The sequence below is a fragment of the Odontesthes bonariensis genome, chromosome 10, assembly GCF_027942865.1.
Source record: "Odontesthes bonariensis isolate fOdoBon6 chromosome 10, fOdoBon6.hap1, whole genome shotgun sequence".
Classification (NCBI taxonomy): domain Eukaryota; kingdom Metazoa; phylum Chordata; class Actinopteri; order Atheriniformes; family Atherinopsidae; genus Odontesthes; species Odontesthes bonariensis.
The window spans coordinates 10,534,610-10,555,319 of record NC_134515.1 but is presented as its reverse complement, the minus strand read 5'-3'; the positions used below and the strand labels follow the sequence as shown (position 1 = coordinate 10,555,319).

Below are 20,710 nucleotides of genomic sequence, written 5' to 3'. Positions count from 1 at the left end.
ACTCACAGCCCAGAAGAATGTTGTGAACTGTGAATACACTACAGAGTGTTTCCAGATGGCTTCATCTGGTTAAATCTCCCCAAACCATAAGGAGAAACGCTGCTGGTAAAAGCTCATTTTCAGTCAGCATGACAACAAAGAGAGCATTCAGTTAACATAAAGGCAATGTTCTGCAACAATATACACTGAAAATTAAAGGCATGTCATTTCATTGATCGTGTGTACTTTAGAAAATAGATTCGTCTGTCTCTTCTCTCATTTACATTTTTAAAAGCTTAGCATTAGTGTAGTGTAGCAATGACCATTTTCCAGTATTATTTTCATATCTGATAAATCTAAAAAAAAGTGTTAATAAAATTAACCTAATTAAATAAATTGGACAGCATCATTATATGTTGATCCATCGTTGCACATCTGAACTTCATAGCTAACAGCAGCTAACAGGACTCCGCATACACCAGTGGGCGTTGCCATTGGTGATGTGACATATTGGTAGCTGCAATATTCATTATAGCTCTGGGAGCAAACGTTTCATTGACATGCAGGTGGGGAACAAAGTGTTGCATTTCTCAACACATTAGCTGTGTGCTAATGTTGTCAAATGGAAGGCTCGTCATCTGTGTGAGTTCATTAATTCACTCTCAGTGTGAATCTTCACTGCGGTTTTGTTTTTCTCTTTCGGTTTCCAGCTCACGAGTACAGACTGTGTGTGTTTGTGTGTGTGTCTTATCTTTCACTGATAGACTGTTGGAATTCACACCTGAGATGCCACAGGAAAAATAATCCACCCACCACAGTCAAGCACAGCAGATAAAGCTACCCAAGCTGGTGACAACACACTGGGTTATTCCTCAGCCTCATGGTGAAAGATACAGATTAAAACAACACAAAAATAAAACTTACTAGCTTACTTACTATTAGTTATAATGTTTACATTATTTTCTGACTATCTGCTGTCTAATTTTTTAATCTATTTAAATAATTAGGTGAGCTCAGTGTTTATGCCACTACAGCATACATTATTAGATGTTAGTAGAAAACATTTATTCTCAATTTAATACTTTCTGCTATTATTCATTTGCTTCTGCAAAGAATATTATGGACCAATATCTGGACTTTTGTCAAATATAACAAACGTTGGAGTCGTCCTGACCACCAAAAGATGTTCAAGTGAATATGGACAGCTCCCCTTTCAGTGTGTTGTGGATCACATGATCCTTGGCTAATTCTCTAAGAGCAGCAACTTGGCCAACGAGAGGCGTATTCTCTGTTGGATAAAGGAACGTGTCAAGCAGAGCTGCCAACTTTTGAGTTAATCTTGGAGTGAGAATTGTTCAGACGGAAGAAGTGAGGGACATTATTTCCTCCTCCCAGCACTTTAATGGCTGAGATTTCTTTTCACAGCAGAAGGTCTGTAAATGCGCAGAAGAATGAGTGTGAGGAGTCAGGCTGAAACAGGCAAACGGGAAACATCCAACGGAGAAGCTGAGAGCTGAAAACACACTTTAGAGGTGCTGTAGAGCAAATGTGCATGGAAGCAGGGACTTTATGAATTTTAAGGAACGGCTCTCTGATATTTAAGGCCGAATCACAAAAAAGTTGCTCTTGATTAGGGCTGGGCGAGTTAACTCGTTATTATCGCGTTAACTCGCTAATTATTTAACGCCGATGAATATTTTATTTTAGTGTTTTTTATTATTATTATTATTATTATTATTATTTATTTTTTTATTAAATTTATTTTATTCTGTAAAAGTCTGTTGCTCACAGGCTTTTATTTTGTAAAAGTCTGCTGCTGTTTGCTGCGGAACCGGAAAAGAAAGTAATCGGCGGATCCACCAAACATGGAGAAGGGTACGGAACTTTTACTCGGCCATTTTCATTTTAAAGTCCTTCCAGACGGCGGAGTCGACAGAAACAAAGTCATCTGTAAACACTGCCAAGTTGAATTGTCTTCTCAGCGTAGTAGTTCCAGTCTAAAATATCACTTAAAGGCAAAACACACAACTGATAGCAGCAAGTCATTCAAGGAAACAGACAGTGGAGCGAGGCTTCTACATAAAAACTACAGAAAGATGCTGATATTAAAAGTGTGTTTGCACAACAAATGTTATGGCACTTTCATTCATATGGCAGCACATTTAAAATAAAACTAAATGCTAAAGGCTATACACTACTTTTGGATCCATTTTTGGATTTTGCGTACAAATGTGATTAATCGTGATTAATCAGGGAAATCATGTGATTAATTAGATTAAAAATGTTAATCGTTGCCCAGCCCTACTCTTGATTGAAGATAGTGATTTGAATCCCCTCATATCGAAAGCAGAAATAACGGGACATGAGGAGTGTGTTACAGATGTCAGCGTGTCTTGTTAGCCTCCGGTGGTACCGTCTCGTTTCAAGGAAAAAACACTCAAGGCTTCCACTCATTCAGGGACGTTGCTGCAATGTTTTTCACATGTTCATGCATTGAAAATATGTGCCGTTTAATATCGAACCACTGCTCATATGTGTTGATGCTACTGTGTCTGTGTGAACTCGTGTGGGTGGTTTGCACTTACGGAGAACAAGAACTCCATGGCGAAGCGACTGAGCACGGTTGGATTCCACCGTGATATTCAGCATAGTGGGAATTCCTCCGGTGATGCAGACACGGTTATCTTGCTCAGCCTCTCGGAACATCCGCAGTAGCTGATTGGCTATGACCCCATTCAGCACAGAAATGGCCACCATGGGTACCACAAAGGACAGGAAAGCATTTACCTGTTGAGAAGGAGACATGAATATTCATGTTTGTTAGATGTAGAGCTAAAATACAGATTGCCAAAATCAGGAACTTATTGTCTCAGAGTGATGCAGAAAAACTGCACCGTGCATTTTTTACGTCAAGACTGGACTACTGTAATTCTTCATTATTGGGCTGTCCCACACATTCTCAGAAAAAAAGCCGTCAGTTGATCCAAAGTGCTGCAGCCAGAGTTCTGATGAGATCTAACAGCAGAGATCATATTTCTCCAGTTTTAGCTTCTCTTCATTGGCTCCCTGTTAAATTCAGAATAGAATTTAAGATTCTTCTCCTCACAAATAAAGCTCTTAATGACCAAGAGAGCACTTTGCTCCCAAACTGCAGGTTTACTTGAGGTTCCCAGAGTTTCTAAAAGTAGAATGGGAGGCAGAGCCTTCAGTTATCAGGCCCCTAAAAGCAGAATGGGAGGCAGAGCCTTCAGTTATCAGGCCCCTAAAAGCAGAATGGGAGGCAGAGCCTTCAGTTATCAGACCCCTAAAAGCAGAATGGGAGGCAGAGCCTTCAGTTATCAGGCCCCTAAAAGCAGAATGGGAGGCAGAGCCTTCAGTTATCAGGCCCCTAAAAGTAGATTGGGAGGCAGAGCCTTCAGTTATCAGGCCCCTAAAAGTAGAATGGGAGGCAGAGCCTTCAGTTATCAGGCCCCTAAAAGTAGAATGGGAGGCAGAGCCTTCAGTTATCAGGCCCCTAAAAGTAGAATGGGAGGCAGAGCCTTCAGTTATCAGGCCCCTCTCTTGTGGAATAAGCTGCCAGTAAATGTCGGGGAAGCAGACACCCTTTCCACTTTTAAGACCAGGCTTAAAACTTTCCTTTCTGATAAAGCTTATAGTTAGGGGTGGCTCAGGTGATCCTGAAACATCCCATAGTTAAGCTGCTATAGGCCCAGCCTGCTGGGGGAGCTCATCTGTCACAACTTTCCTCACTTTCCTCTCTTTTTCCCCCGTTTAATTTCTCAAATGATATTATGTACATGTGACATTATTGTGGTCATTAACTCGTGTTTCCCTGTTCCAACAGGTATCCTTTGAATGGTGTTACAGTGGGTTTTTCCCTCTTTTCTGTCTTCTCAAACCCCAGCTGGTGGAGGCGGATGGCCACCCTTCCTGAGTCTGGTTCTGCCAGAGGTTTCTTCCTGTTCAAAGGGAGTCGTTCCTCTCCACAGTCGCCTCAGGCACGCTCAGGACGGGAGATTGGACTGAAGACAAGTTTCTGTGCAATCTGTTGGTTTCCTTAGCTGGGAAATTGTTTTTGAATTGGCTCTATATGAACGAATTGGATTCATTTTGAATTTAATTAATTGGATTATGATTACAATGAATTAAACTCCAATTGGCTTGAATTGGACTGTATCATTGAAGTTCTTTGAGATGACATTTGTTGTAATTTGGCGCTACATGAATAAAACTGAATGGATTGAATTGAATTGAATTGAATATCGAAATATTTTAATATATAAAGATATCTTTAGGAATTTTTAGAAAAAAAAATCCAAAGTTAATTTATATCTTTATGTTAGTTTTTATGTTTGTTTGTTTTTTTTTGGTGATCTCCGACTCCGACATTTTTTTAATTTTCACATCATAACTGTAGTGCTGATACTAAAGTAAATGCAGAAGAGTGCACAACAAAATGACAAACAAACAAACAAACAACGGGTCAAAAGCACGAGAAGGCAGAATTTAATCATAGCCTCCTGGTTTACAAAGAGACTAACATTTGTGCATTTAGAAATGAAGCCCTCTGTGTTTGAGTGGAGCCATTTTCTTCATCAGTATGGCAACTTCTTTGCCTCTCTGCAGTGCAGCCACTCAGTTTTCTTGTTGTAATGCAGCACTGTCCCATTTGAACACCACTGACGGCTTCAAACCGCATTAACACGGTGAAATATGTGTGCAGTTAATCTTACTTTGTTTTCACTGGCACAGGAATGATGAAAGCCTTTTTTTTTGTTTTGTTCTTCTTTGAATAATTCAAAACTTTCTTTGTTAATCACTCCAAAAAAGACTCGATGAAATAACACTTTACGAGTGTCAACTTTGATAAAAATTAGGACGGGAAAGTTTGCTCGAATAATTCACTCGGCTCTGTTCTGCCGCTGTGACTGAGGGAACATGACAGAGAGAGCGAGAAGTGAAGATTAGTGAGTGAGAGGGATGAAAAGTACACAGAGGAGGTGCTGCCAGACAAAAGTTATGACATCTGACTTCTTCCTGTAACTACTGTGGAGCTGCCAGTATGATTAAAGTGTTCATGGGTGTGAAGGTACTCATTTGATTTGAGTTTTAGATACCCGGGCTCCAGTTAAAGCTTTCGAGTCATTTCTCCCTAATAGCTTTATGACATGTTCACACAGACACGGTGCTTGTTTTTCAAGAGGATAATCATGAATGAAAAATGTTAATGGTCTTAATGAACTGGCTGGCGGACTTGTGAGGTTCTCTCTCCTGCCACTCAGGGATTAACGCTGAAAAGGAGAGCAGAGGAAACGCAGAAAGGTGAACCCCGGCTTCTCAGCGCGAGTGGGAAGAAAACCAGCCAAGAAAAGTGGGAAATGTGAATAATTGGGACTGGGAAAGTTCGAGGGAGTTGAGATATTAGGTAAGAGTTGTTGGAGGGGGGAAAGATGAGATGCAGAGAAAACAAGTTGGTTATGTTTCCCCTGTGCACTGAAAAAAGTTACTTTTTGGTGAAGTAAACTATTAGAATAACTGTCATAATTTCTACCTTGTATTTTTAAGATTCAGTAAGAACTAGAGCTTCTTAAGTAAAATTAAACATTTTATTAACGTAATACATGAATTATGGGGGAGGAGTAAGTTTTACTTAGGTTTCCTCATACAATTTAAATGTTTAATAGTTGTATGTACATAAACCTCGAAATACTACATAAACTTTACTCTGAAAGTGTATCGTTAAAATCTACTAAGTTACTTCATAACAGCAAATACTACAGATATATAAAATTTACTTAAAATTTTTAGTAAAATGATGTTGCTGCCTATGAAAAACAAGTAGACTTTACTTAAGTTTTTTTTTAAATAAATATAACTTAAAACTTAGATGCAATTAAGTAAATGTTACTTAATATCTTCAAAACTGTTGTGTTTTATGATAAATAAAATGTACTTGATATTGCAGCATTCAATCTTACTTAAATCATTTGAGTGCAAATACTTACAAAGGGTTTTTTAAGTAAATCTTATGAGTTGTTTTTTTCAGTGTGTATGTGTCTTAAAATAACTAAGAAAAATCTGAGTTTTAGATAAAAAAAAGACCTAAAATAAATGTTGTTGGCCTACAAAGACCTTGATTTCCCTTTCATTGCCTGCTGCCAGGCAACTGTGTGCAATGAAAGCCTCTTGCTGCGTGTTGAAGAGCCGTTTTTCTATTCCATCTCTCAGACACAAGAGATTTATTACTCTTTGTTGTTCTTCCATCTGTGGGGTGTGAAAGTGGGTGGTCAATCTTCTCTGATGGCTTCCCACACTCGTGAGAATACCATTATATTTCAACTTAAACAACAGGCCCTTTTCATCATTATTAAAAAGGATTTACAGATTTGAAGGGCAATTGTGTTTTCACCTGTTGCGTAAATGTGAGCTGTTGTTGGAGATTTTCTGAATAGTGCCAAGGAGGGTGTGAGATGGGAAGTCAACAGCTTGTCCACAACCTTCTGTCTCTCAGGTGGCATGTTTCCATGACACCAGAAAAAAACACTTGCTTTTGGTCTGACCTAAACAGGACTTCTGAAAAGACATGTTAGCCTGACTGAAATCGTTCAAACTTGAAGCCTTAAAGCCAGACTAATACATCTAAATAATATAATTGTGGGTTCAATCACTCCAGTATGTTCAATAAGATGCAAATGGGGCTAGGCACATGCTCCAAAGTTTCATCTTTTTGCATCTTTTTGTAAAAAGTGTATATCAGTCAGTGGGGTTACATGGCACTGAAAGGATTGGATAATTGGCTAAATTACAATAATTAAGTGCATGTAGACACAGGTCTTAATCTGACAAGAAATTTAGATCAAATCGAGTTACTCGCAATCGGATTAAGACCCCGAGATAATTCGGTTGAAAGCCAAATTAGACATGTTTGCAGACGAGTGAAGCACGTGATAAATTAGACTTTGCGTTCTGTGCATGCTTGAGATTTTTTCCCGGGGTCGTGACCCGGAAGTCGGAAGAGACGATATTACTGTCGTATTCGCCGTCAGAAAGAAACAAACAACGCGATGGAGAATGCTCCGTTGTGCATCGCGTTTGTGCAACAAGCAGCTCATCACAGACCAAATGTAGAGGGACGTAGCTTCATCTTGGGTATGACATGCTTTGTGCCTCTGATTCGATTCATTCACCGCCATATATCCAAGGATAATTACCATTGCTCAACTCATTCTTAATGTAATTTACTCAATTATCCGATCCTTTCAGTGCCATGTAACCCCACTGAGTATAGCCGAATTTCCAAATAAAGCAGCTCTCACTTACAGATCTTTGTCTCATACACTACATGTCTTTTCAAGTGATTTCAGAATCGTAGACAGTTTTTTAGAGCCAGACCGAAATCTGAAAGAATCTCCAACAAGTGTTGTGTCATGCTCCTGGCGTTTAGTGTAAAAAGACCAACAAGGCAACAAGTTTCTTCTAACTCCTGAGTGATAAATTAGAGGCATTTGGACTCCTTTTGAAAGGTTCAATGTCCTCAAGAAACATATTGAAACACTTAGGATTACCATGACTTCAGGACCCTGGAGCTGATGTAGAAGGGCCCATAGCCTTGGTGGAGTTTCTCCAGCAGCGTCCTCACCTAGCTGGTCATCACTCAGTGGGTCTACATGATGAGATTAATTCGATTATAGCTATAGTTGGATCTTGCTCCTTATTTGACCAAGGGTAATTATCCTTGAATATATGGCGGTGAATGAATCGGATCAGAGGCACAAAGCATGTCATATCCCTGTATGATAGGTGGCGCTGTACCCATTTCTACTATTGCTAATAGAGCCACTTCCTGTTGACCTCTTCACCACCAACAACAACAACAAACTCCGGTATTCGAGAAAGATGGAGAACGAAGAGCAAGATGAAGCTACGTCCCTCTACATTTGGTCTGTGATGAGCTGCTTGTTTCACAAATGCGATGCACAACGGAGGATTCTCCATCGCGTTGTTTGTTTCTTTCTGACGGCGACAACAACAGTAATATCGTCTCCTTCGACTTCCGGGTCACGACCCCGGGGAAAAATCTTGAGCATGCGCAGAACGCAAAGTCTAATTAACCATGTGCTTCAGCATCTACACACTGGAAAAAATCAAAGTCTTACCAAGTATATTTGTCTCATTTCTAGTCCAAATATCTCATTACACTTAATATAAGACACAACTGCTTAACAAGTACTATTTCAGCCAGATATAGGGACTTGTTTGAAGACAATACATCTTGAATATCTTATTAAATGAAAAAGTCTTGAAAACAAATTGTTTTGAGTCGGATTTCATATGAAACAAGCTTTTTTTTTACATTTGAAGAGGTTTTTAAGCTAATTTCAAGATCACTTTTATCTCAAAAGTCCCAAATATCAGATTTTATTTCAAGAAATCTTAACAAGCCGATTTTCACTAGTTCCATTGGCAGATTTTTTTGCTTATTTCAAGCAAAAACGTCATGTATTTGTTGTTTTTCTTACTTATTTTTGGAGGGGCATTTTTTCCAGTGCAAGCACGTTTAGTGTGACTTTCAACCGAGTTATCTCAGGGTCTTAATCCGAGGAACCCGATCCGGTCCAATTTTTAGTCAAACTAAGGTGTATACATGAACTTAATAACTCAGTCTCACTGTTATTTAGCCATTAATTTGATCCTTTCAGTGCCATGTAACCCCACTGACTGGCTGTCATTTGAGGGGATGTGGTCATAGCTGTGGAGGTTGGTGTTGGGGGGTTTGATGAGGGCTCCAGAAAGCTGGGGTGTGAGGACAGACTGGGGTGATTAGATGATTGTCAAAGCTATTGAAGTGTTGAATGGGCCAGCAGGGGTCCTCTACTGAAGCTGTTAAAGAACTGATTCAACTCAGTGGCCCTGTCTGGCTGCCCGGTCCGGCTGCCCTCCTGCTGCTGTTGTTGCTGCCTGTGCCCACATGCCTCTGATGTGGGCACAGGCAGCAAAATAAGCTGGAGTTTATCCTCCACCTTCTGTCTGTTTTCATTGTAACTAATCTAAATCTTAAATAATGTTTTCCTCTCATCTATGTTTTTCTGACAGGATCTGCATTCACTACAATGATACAAGTATAAACACTGCCATCAGAATGTTTGAATGAGGAGGCTTTAGAAGACATTTAATAGAGAGCAAAAAAAGTTTTTTTCATCGCACTTTATCTTTAGAACAACAACATAGTGCAAACTACACGTAAGTATAGCTGAATTCAATGCACATATGTTGTCTTCAAGTTAACTGAGTGGTGCTTTTGTCCAATGATGCTGCGATCATAAATTCGGGATTTTATTGGAGTAGACAGATACTCAGGAAATGCTTTAAGCAATCACAAGTCAACAGTGTCCTATGGGCCGACTTTTCAGTCAGTTTCTGACACGTTTTGTCATCTGTCAAAAGAAACGGAAAAAAATGTGAATGAGAGCATCTTAACTGGGAATTCAGCTGTATCAATATACACCTACACTTTACTGGTTTTACAAAAAAAATAAACACAATGGAGTTTTACAGCATGTGCTGAACGCCTAAGTCCGTTAAGTCTAAGTGAATTTATGCATGAGTGCTGTGACCCAAACCGCTTAATCTGGGTGTTAATCTGGTTTTGAGAATCTCAAAGTAGTGCAATTTCAGTTCGACTATGTTTGCATGCATCTAAAAACTGGTATTAGTCAGACTTACACAATTTGTTTGCCTAGTGTCATGTAAATATGCTTTTCTGACCCACTATCCAGGAGGTGTTGGTGTTAGCTAAGCAAGTGGGTTACAGCTCAAAGTGATATAATTTCTTACCTGTGCTAAACATTCAGAGATGAGAAGAGAGAGAAAAAGAGGGAATTTTGGAGGGTTTTATACAAACTGTCAGCACTCACTATTAAATTTTCCATCAACGAAGTAGATTAAATTACACAAACATAATTTGAACACAAACAAAACTGCAAGCAGCAAATGTAGAGCACTAGACAGCACATAAGATGAGATTTAAGTGACGGTGATATCATATGTTATAATGAAGACAATTAAGCCTAAACTAGGCTAATAATCTTAACGGTTTGAACAAAACAGCTCATGTAGCTTTTTCGAAACATCAATTTGTTCTTTTGATTGTTACAGATAAGAAACTCGGGCAAAGAAGGTTAGAAAACTCAATGGTGGAACAATGTTATGCACCAAAATTCACTCGAGCAGCATTTTTATATGTACTGATATGTGACTTGAGCTCATCCACCAGTCTAAGGCAAAATTGTTGATTAGCCATGTCCTTTAACTTCTCGGACAGGAAGTGAAGGCACCTTCTCATCAATCTTGTAACTTTTTCCAATATCCAAAGTATCAGCGTTTGTGATGTTTTTTTTTTTTTTATCCCAGTAAGCAAATCTATTTCAATTAAGATTGGCTGATTGTGCTGCAGAAGTTTGTTGTTATAAATGCAACCGGCCCCAATGCACCATGTGTTATCAACAGAGCAGCAGATAGACTATGGTGTGCTCAGCGTAGATTTATACGTGTGGGTGTAAACCGTCAGTGTCTGCAAGTGGAAACGTGATGTGACTCCTGAAGGAGTGTGAAAGAGCAGCAGCTTCCAACAATCAAAGGGACTAATGCTTTTTTAATTCACATGACGAACAGCCAACTTCGTCTGCCTTCTGGCAGTACCGTTCACCTGGAATATCCATTATTATCTCATTTAAGCAGGTAATTGAAAATTAGGACTGACACCCGACTAGATTACTCATAAGATCTACAAAGTCTGCCGCTGACTGGAACAACTGAAGTGAATGAACCGTTTGGTTTCTGCACTAAACCATCAAGCAACATGCATGTTTTTGAGTTTTGGGAATTGGTGAATCCATTTGAATAATGAATTATGCACACTGGGGTGGAGCTCTCAGGTGCTCATGTTGCACCAGACTAGGCAATTGCTGGATAGGCTTGTCGACAAGCTCTAAATGTCTGCAGCCTTTTATCACAGCGGTTCATAGCCTGCAGCTTTTTAAGTTACTGTTGAACGTTATTGGAGGGCTTGGAGGAGGAATGGGAAAAAGAGAGATGAGCTTGTCAGTTAATGGGTTTCCTTTTTTTTTGCCAGCCTATGCTACACCTGTAGCTTGTTATTGGTTCTTTCAGCCGTCAGATTAGTCTGCAGCAAAGGAAATATAGGTTTTAAATCAACTGACTGGCTCAGCTGATTGACTTGGCTGCTTTACTTGAATCGGTATGTTCATAAACATCCAATTTCATCTGGTTCTGTAATACCACTAATCAGAGATGGGGACTCAAGTCACTGTGACCTGGACTCGAGTCGACTTGAGTCGCTGTTTAGATGACTTGTGACTTGACTTGACAAAAAATAAAAGACTCGAGACTCGACTCGGACTTGGAAGTTAAAGGCACTTGACTTGACTTGAGACACGATGACTTGAATGACTTGAGTGTTATTCAGTTCATGTTTTCAGTTTGAATATAAAATTAATAAATTAATAAAAAAAATAATATCGATTACCAGGTAGGAGCGCAGGCTGAGAATGGCGTCATGATTGGATCCCTACCCTGTCAATCAGTCATGCCCTCTCTACATACTTTAAAGGATAAGACCGGTTTTTTGACATTGGGCCCTTGATTTCACATTATAACATGATGTTCTACTCACCCCTGCTTGTTGTTGGTCATTTGGAGCTGTTCCGAAGATATTCGAGAGGTGTCTGGCTGCTCTCTTGAGATATTCGGCCATGAAACGGTTTCCTATGGGCAAGCTTATACAGGCACAAACTATGCTGTTTATAATTTATTAATTACTCTACACTAGCACTGATAACGTGGAGGTGCGTCGCTTACTTAAAAAAATCCGGGTTACTAATTTTGAATTTTAGTCGAATGAATAAATAGGCAGCAGGTCTGTGGGCTGTCTGTGGCAGTAGCACGACGAGGACGTCAGTAACACCCACTTTACGACAAAAATTCAAAATTACAGTAACCCGGATTTTTTTAAGTAAGCGACGCACCTCCACGTTATCAGTGCTAATGTACAGTAAATAATAAATTATAAACAGCATAGTTTGTGCCTGTATAAGCTTGCCCATAGGAAACCGTTTCATGGCCGAATATCTCAAGAGAGCAGCCAGACGCCTCTCGAATATCTTCGGAACAGCTCCAAATGTTCAACAACAAGCAGCGGTGAGTAGAACATCATGTTATAATGTGAAATCAAGGGCCCAATGTCAAAAAACCGGTCTTATCCTTTAAGTGTTTATTGGCGAGAATAAAGTATCAGATATGCATCAACATGTCAGCGGGAAGGATACCGAGAGTCACTGTCTTCGGCTTTCGTAATTACCATTTTGACGGCAGAAGACGAACAGCACAGTGCAAAACATGTGGCATCAACATCTCAGACAGCCAGACGACAACTTCCAACTTTGTTCGTCATTTGAAGATCCATTCTGACCAGTAAGTCCTTGTCAAATGAGCTAATATTATCCTGTTAGCCTAGTCGGTGGTTAGCTAACGTTAGCTTGATATGATACGGGGTGGACAGGTTGGACACATTGCCCAATGATGTTTACTGACAGTTACTTGTATCTTGTCTTTTCACTTTATTAAGATCAGATTCTGCAGGTAAAATTGCAATAATAAGGTGAATTGACTTGACTTGACTTGAAAATTACTTGGGACTTACTTGAGACTTGAAAGCTAAGACTTGAGACTTGCACATGTGTGACTTGGTCCCATCTCTACCGAAAAACTAATAAGTCAAAGCCATTGGATGCATTCTAGCCAGCTGCTTTGGTAGACTATGGGTTGATCTGAGTTTAATCTGTGGAGTGAAAGCTGTTCCAGAACAAGCCTGGCCCAGTCTCATCTGCTCTGTTTTATTCTCGGGGCTGATGAATGGTTTGCATATTGGGATGAGCTTTATCCGTTTGCTCTTTAAAGTAGCTCCATACACCAGCCTCTTGGATAGTATCCTTAATGTGACAGGACATTGTGAAGAGGTTTTCTTGAAGATTTCCATTGATAATAACATGCCATGGTTCAGTTGTCTGCCTGACAAATTTGTTTTGTTTTGCAGCAGACTAATACCCGGTGTCACTGGCACCGAGAACTCCTGTGACAGCATGTTGTTTCAAAACAGCTTCCAAATGCAAATGTCAGACTCAAAGTTATCTCCTGCTGTGGCATTAGCATGCTGCTTGATATTTCCCTTCAGAATCTTAATGTCGTCCTTATTTCTTATGGTCGCGTTTACAAAATACTGCCTTCGCCTACTGGGGTTCTTTGGGTGTTTTTTCTCCTTTATCACACCCAATGAAATGCATGCTCCTCTGTCCAAACCATCTTCGTCTTGTCCGAGTGTGCAAAGTTGCAAAGATGCACTAATGCAACATTAAAGTGATTAAAAACACTGTAAACTCACGGTTTGCATTAGGAGTAAAAGTCAATTCTGTTAGATATGAGTCTGAGAAAGTCAAATTTCTCATGATGTTAAAAGGGTTAAAATGCCATTGTCCCTCTGAAAAATCAATCCATTTTTTATTTCCAAATAAAGTAAATTTGAGGTCATGGGAGGGTTTTCAGTGAACAGCAAAGTTGCCTTAGTCCTGTAGCATCATATAGATTGCTCTTGTTTATGCCTTCTCACTCAAGGGAAATCAGTGTTTTTCTCATTCCAGTAAATTCCTTTGCTAAGGACACATCACCTGGTTTCTTTTGTGATTATTAATGTATAGTATTCAAGACTTTAAAAGTAGTCTTAATAAATTACCAGTATGTGTTTGAGTGCAAAGACAATGATATGTAGCATTTTGAGTAAGTGGTGAAAGTTTGTGTCCTCACATAGCAGTTGCACCTTTTTGTGAACTTGTACGCACAAAAATGTAAATCTATTTTGTAGTTGTTCATATATTGTTTGTTTAATATCTTTTAACGGTTATTTAAGAGTTTTTTTCAGTGGTAGCCAAATGTGTGCTCTATTAATGGCTGAGCAAATGAGACCTATCTCAAGAGAATACTATTTGATGTTGTGATTTAAAAAGTGTTTGTATCCTACTGCAGCTTACCTGTTGTGCAAGTATATTTATGTTAAGCTTTGTATGTTCATATTTCACTCAAATACATTTTTGCAACACAAGCACTGAATTGAGGATTCAAAGCTTTCCTCTTTTTCCAAGTAAGGTTTTACAAAGGCTCGACAAAGGTTTTTATATCTATATCTGCAGTTTGTAGTTACCCGAAGTCCAGACGTCAAGCTCAGACTTCATCAAACATCTGGAATGGAACTAAAGATCAGCTGGTATGGAAGTCCTCCAAACTCATCTTCATTGTCATGTTAAAGTCTGAGTACAATTAGTGGTCCCAGATTATTTATTTGATTCAAACGGAGTCTCATTTAATTTGAATGATTATTATTGATGGAGATTTCAGTTTTTTCACAACTTCACAATGGGGACTTACAGCGTGATGGTTTACAATGTATCAACCTGGTTCCCTTTGAGTCTCACTATCAGAGCCACCTACGATGTCCTTCCATTTCCAACTAATCTCCATCAGTGGTTTGGTGAAGACCCTATGTGCGTCCTGTGCGCCAAGCGAGCCTCCCTCCGACACATACTGACAGGGTGCAAAACCAGCCTCACCCAGGGACGGTACACTTGGCGCCACATCCAAGTTTTGAAGAGCCTTGGTTCCACACTGGAGGGAAAACGATCCAGCATCAATTCCCTACCGCTGCCAACATCTAAAACCTCATGGGGAACTGCCTTTGTACATGAAGGAGCCACAGCTGCCAGGAGTAACTCTAAACCATCAGAGAGGAGACAGCTGTGCCCAGCACGTGACTGGAAGATGCTGGAAGATGTTGGCGAACAGCTGGTTTTCCCATCAGAGATCACCACTACCACCTTGAGGCCTGATCTGGTGCTCTAGTCACCCTCCCTAAAGAAGGTATACATGGTCGAGCTCACTGTATCCTGGGAGGACTCCATAGAGCAGGCATACGAGCGGAAACACCTGCGGTATTCCGAGTTAGCCGCAGAAGCTCGACATCAAGGCTGGAATACTGAAGTCCGCCCAGTGGAGGTTGGGTGCAGAGGCTTTGAGGGAAAATCTGCCACAAAACTTTTGAGGGACATGGGACTTAGGGGCCAGAGCCTGCGCACAGCCGTCAAAGACGCATCAGAGGCAGCCGAAAGGAGCAGCCGGTGGCTTTGGCTGAAGAGGAACGACCCCAGTTGGGCCCCCAAGTAGTGCAGCAGGAGGTATGCGGTCAGCCAGCCTAGGCCTGACTCAGGGAACTGGATGCCCCTGCCATGCATAATCCCCTGAGATGTCTGCCAACAAGTTGACTTTCAGGCAAATTGGGCTTGGGAAGCAAGCTCAGGACTGATCACCCTGCAGCTGGCCACCTCTGGAGAGGGTGTATAGTGTTAAAGGCCGAAACACCCCATGACCCAGAGGTACACTACTGATGACGCGTACCTGCAAATTCCTTCTCCCTCAAGTTCACCAACCTTCACCAACAATTCCTCAAAAAGCCTCCTCAACTGCCTCGTACATTCAACACCCTTCAAGTCGATTGTTATGTCACAAGCCTTTATTTCTCCTTCAAGTCCACCATCCGCCATTCACCTAATGTCAACTTAGTGTATGTGTTCGCACAAGAATATTAACACCTCATTCTGTGTATTCTGGAACCTGAACATGTAATGACACCAGTGGACTTCAGTAGGCAGGGAGGTTGGCTGCATGAATGTACAGCTGGTAAATCTGCTGAATCAATGTGATACAATCATGTTCACGTTGGGTGCAGCATCAAAGGAACATCCTCTGAAATACATGGAAACCAACACCTAAGGGAAACGTGTTTTTTTTTCAAATCTATTCTAGGAGCATGCAGCAGATGTGAAGGTACAGATATCAAATGTATGTTTTTTTTCCATTTTTCTCAACAGCTTTATTCTTCTTTGTGCTTCTTACTTTAGAAAGAAAGAAGTAATTTGTTGCCAGCACCCTGCTGTTTCTGTACATCTGAGACCAACTTATTGCAACACGCACACACTCCCGCAGGCCCAGACTGTTATTGAACAATCTATTACTTCAATTTATTAGTAAAATAAATAAATAAATAATAATAAATTTAAAAAAAATGATCATTTTCCAGCTCTGTCATATTCAATTAAAGTTTCAAATGCTGCAATCATTCATTTGTTCATCATTAGATCCACAAGTGATCCACACGCTTTAACATGCCCTTACGTGAAAAGATGGAAAACTGAAGTGCCAGTTATTACACTGGAGAGTGATTTTGCAGTTTAGAACATTGTTTCAACCATGCTTTGACTTTATATTTTCCCCAAAAAACAGGAAAGTAAATACTTTATTTACTTAAAAACGTCCAGGTAAATTATTATTTGGTGTTTTCCATGTGAAATGAATGAAAGGAAGTTTGTACATTTAAATTTGATGTGAACACAGATTTTTTTATGTCCTTGCTTACATAATACTACCACTGGATCACCATGGTTACTTAAGATAGCCACTTTCATTTGTGTGCCCTGTCTTCTTTCTGCACGTTGAGTTTCAGCGACCATGACAAAACAGTGAAGCATCTGTACTCCTCACCTTTCAATAAAACTGAAATATACAGGCGGAGAACATCACTGACCCCGAGATAAAAGTGATTCAGTTAGATTCGGTGTTAGCTTAAATCCTCTATCAGTTTAAATATGTCCAGCAGCAAAGGTCCAAAGTGGTTACAGCAGAATATCCTTTGAAACCTTAACATCCACGCCTCTCTGTTTTCTGTGAAAAGGCAATTCAAATGTAAAAGAATTAGAATTTAAAAAAACCTTTATGCAGAATGAGAAATAAACTGTCGCTCAAGCGTAGAGTCGCTCACCCTCATAAAGCTAACTCCTGCTCTACCAGCTAATCACTATAATTTTGCAAATGGAAGGTAGTCAGTGAGTGAGTAGTGAGCTCTGACTCATTGGTGCATGATAATCCACCAATTCAAATCCTCCAAGTACAAATGTTTGGCCTCACACTCATAACCCAGCAGTCATTTTTTGATTTCACACCAGTAACACCATCTGTAAGCACCTCAACAGGAGGGAATATAAGACACACTGTGGTGAACTATACACTAAAATACAAAAAACAATGAATGACCAAGCAAAGAAAACAATATGGGGCTTAACTGCAGTGAAATTCATATGAACCATGAAAGTCTGATGATGTTTTAGGTCATAATCATGCAACACTGACTGTTTATGTTATCCTTTCCCATCCTATGATGGAGTGCTTGCATGTTCTCAATCTGCAGGCAACACATTTCTAACAGTGAATTTTTTTTTTCTGGCAAAGCAGTCCCATTATTGCCCTGATGTGTTCCCTCACAACTAAATAAATGCATTCATCTCACTCTCAACGGGGAATAATCCAAATATTTACACGATTCTGACACTGTTTATAACGAAGGTCACAGGCTTCATGCCACATGTCATGTGTCATGTGCTGTTTTATAATAACATGCAGACACGACTCTGGCCTTTGTCTGGTGTCATGTGCAACATCGACAGAGCAGAACCTTGAGTACAAAAACATAGTTTCACAATGTCATGTGAAAAAGAAAGAAAGAATCAACACCTGGTCTTAAAGGTCTTAAAAATACAACCTCAGCAAAACAACTCATGGGCATATTACACTGTGGTTTATTTACCCCATGATTCAACAGCTTGTAAAACCACCTTTAGCGGCAATAACTTGAAGTAAGTTGACGTAAGTAAGTAAGAAGTGGGGGGCTGTTACCAACCTAACCTTAAAGCAATACAATGTAACTTCTCAAAAAGCCCATTATGGAGCTCCCCCTACAGGCTTGGAGGTAATGTACGGTTACACTGTCGTAAATACAACACCCTTTCGCTTTCACGTTTCACGTTTGTTGACGAACTGGCGAGGAGTCAGAAGGTGCAAGCTATGTCGACCGAGAAGGTAAGAGTAATCAAATGTACCTGGGAGCGTGAGAGGGGTCTATTTGTTTTTGCGGTAGGTGTGCCAGAAAGCAAGTCGAAGTACTTCCGCTCAGCTCCTGGGCCGGTGCAGTAAAGTTACATTGCGCAGTTTCTCCAACTCAGATCCCCAAAGGGCATAGGAGACAGGCCAATCGTAATATTAAAACTCATTCTAGCCGCACAATTTTTTTCAAGCTGTTATTTTAAGGTGGAAATCTTACATAGTATTGCTTTAATAACAGAAAATATACCTTTTGATTCACGTGGTATTTGGGATCTGTCCACAAACAGGAGTCAGGGAACTAAACCAATGAGTCAGGATCTGTACAGCTTAATCACAGACTTGCCTCTCTTAACCGTCCTTATGCAACGCAGGAAATTCCTATTTCAGTTTTACACTTCTTAGCATAAACTCCTCCTTCATTCATCTCATTCTGCAGTATAGAGTGTAATATCTGTGCATAATCTCAAACTGCAGCTGCATGTGGCTCTGGTCATATCGTGTCTTTCTCTGCATCTTTTGAGTTTTTTCTTTAAAAACACAGATTTTTGGAGCATATTTTAGTTTAAATGCTGAGCTGCTGGAATGATTTCTGTGGGTAACTCTGACACCTTTTATGTTGCATGACCATGGCAAACGCAAGCAGCTGATTGAGCTTCCCAAAGCCTAGAATAAGACCCCACCCCAGAACAGCAACAAAAACAAAAACAAAGAGAAAAGGGGACGTTTAAACCATTTCTTCCCTTGATCATCATGGGTAATCTGATGAGCTTGGAGCTCTGATGAGGATGCAGCAGGAATACCAGGAATGCAAAATGATTTTTTACACAGATGCTGGCTGTAGGAACAACTCTAACACCTCTCTAATCAGCTTTAAGACAACATGTGCAGACGCAGACTGCTCGTAAATAACAGACGGTGTAATCCTGGACATGTCACTGAGATAGGGCATTTCCTGTGAGTCCCTGTCTATGTTGTGTGCTGAGATATTTCTCCTGTTACATAACAACACTGTGTTTGTACTCGCGAGCTAAATCGCTGCCAAGCTAGAAACACAAGATCCCAATCGATTCACGGCTAGATTTCTACCAAACTTCCATCTGCTAATCAGCTGATTTCCATTCTAATATCTACCTATAACAATAGCAATGTAATTTCTCTTTCAGGATGAAATTTAACTAAACTGAATTGTATCTGTTTCCAACACTTTGCTATGATATTCAGCCATTCCCTCGATCAAGACATGAATGCACCATCTTTACAGAGACATATCACACGTGCCATTTAAATCCTGCTGCTTCCGTTACATAAATGTGATTTCAATACATTTGGCAGAATTGGATCGTGCCATAATGACAACATTTGGTAGATTTGGTGAAGCTTGGTCCATCGTTTGACTGTATCAAATCAAATCAAAACAAATTTATTTGTGTAGCACATTTCATGTACAAAACAATTCAAAGTGCTTTACATAAAATAAAAGCATTGCAGCAGGGAGTGGAAGAAGCATTAAAAATACATAAAAGATGATGGAGTCTACTGGAGATGAATCCATGGATGAGTTTCTCCAGGTCTTTTTGAGAGAGGAAACCTTTAATTCTGTTGATACTGTAGGAAAAATGATTTGATTGGTTGTGCTGTCTCTCCAATAGACTCTTCCATGATGAAACGGTGAGCATAACCTCTAATTAGGAACTCTATCCACTTTACTTTGGTCTCTTGTCAGGTTATAGTATAACAGAAACACTTTAATACATAAAAAACATTTAGAAAACATCACAAATATACATTTATAACATCTTACATATGACACTTATGGTATATTTTTCTTTTTTCTGTTATCTAAGAATGCTATGGCAGATGGAATCAGGCTGGTTTTAAATCGTGCCTTGTTGCATCTCAGCGTCCTACATCTCCGTTCAGAGGGAAGGATTGTGACGTATCGGTGGAGTGAATGGGTGGTGTCTTGTGATATTGTATCTGCAATGCGTGTAATGGCTTTAAGGTTTTGCTCTGGGAGGTTTAGAGTGGAGAGTCCTATTATTTTGCCAGCAATTTTGGTTATGTGAGTGAATTTGTTCCAGTTTGTGACACTCAGCACATCGAAGAAGCATAGTAGAGTAATTACAGGCTGAATAACGCTTTTGTGTAACAGTGGGAGGAGACGAGGAGCCACATTGAGTCCTTTTAATTTGTGGATGATGAACAGTCTTTGGTTGCATCTTTTATGTTAGTCTATTGTTTCAAATCTGAGTTTACTTCATCCAAGTCTGCTCTGTGTCCTTTCATCTCAAATGCTCTCCAGCTAAGAGCTTATGCAACCCTAATTTCTATTTCTATTTTGGAAACATCTGTGGTTCCTAGGATCAATAGTGTTTAAAAAGTTATATGAGGTGCCTAAATTCTGTTTGAAATTATGTGTTTATAAGTGCCACAGAGAAGATGCTGTTTAGATTTAATCTATGTTGTGTGGACTTGAATATAAATTATGGTCATTAATATGCACCGTAAAAGTCTTGTCCTGTGAGTTTAATGTACAATGTTTGACTGAACAATGCAACATGTACATTATTGTCAGTCAAATTTGGAATAATTATCTTGTTTCTCAGTAATAATAAACTTAACACTCACTCTGAGTGTAACAGTGAATTTGACCACATGCTACTACTCTTTAATACCA

The 20,710-nt window shown here is 39.8% G+C and overlaps 1 protein-coding gene across 1 annotated transcript in view; it reads right to left on the bottom strand.

Moving 5' to 3' along the window:
* Positions 1-20,710, bottom strand: part of ntsr1 (neurotensin receptor 1 (high affinity)) — a 58,223-nt gene that overhangs the window by 25,345 nt on the left and 12,168 nt on the right. The window contains exon 2 of the mRNA XM_075476214.1: positions 2,565-2,766. Within this exon, the coding sequence (XP_075332329.1) occupies positions 2,565-2,766 (202 nt within the window). The remainder of the gene's footprint in view (positions 1-2,564; positions 2,767-20,710) is intronic.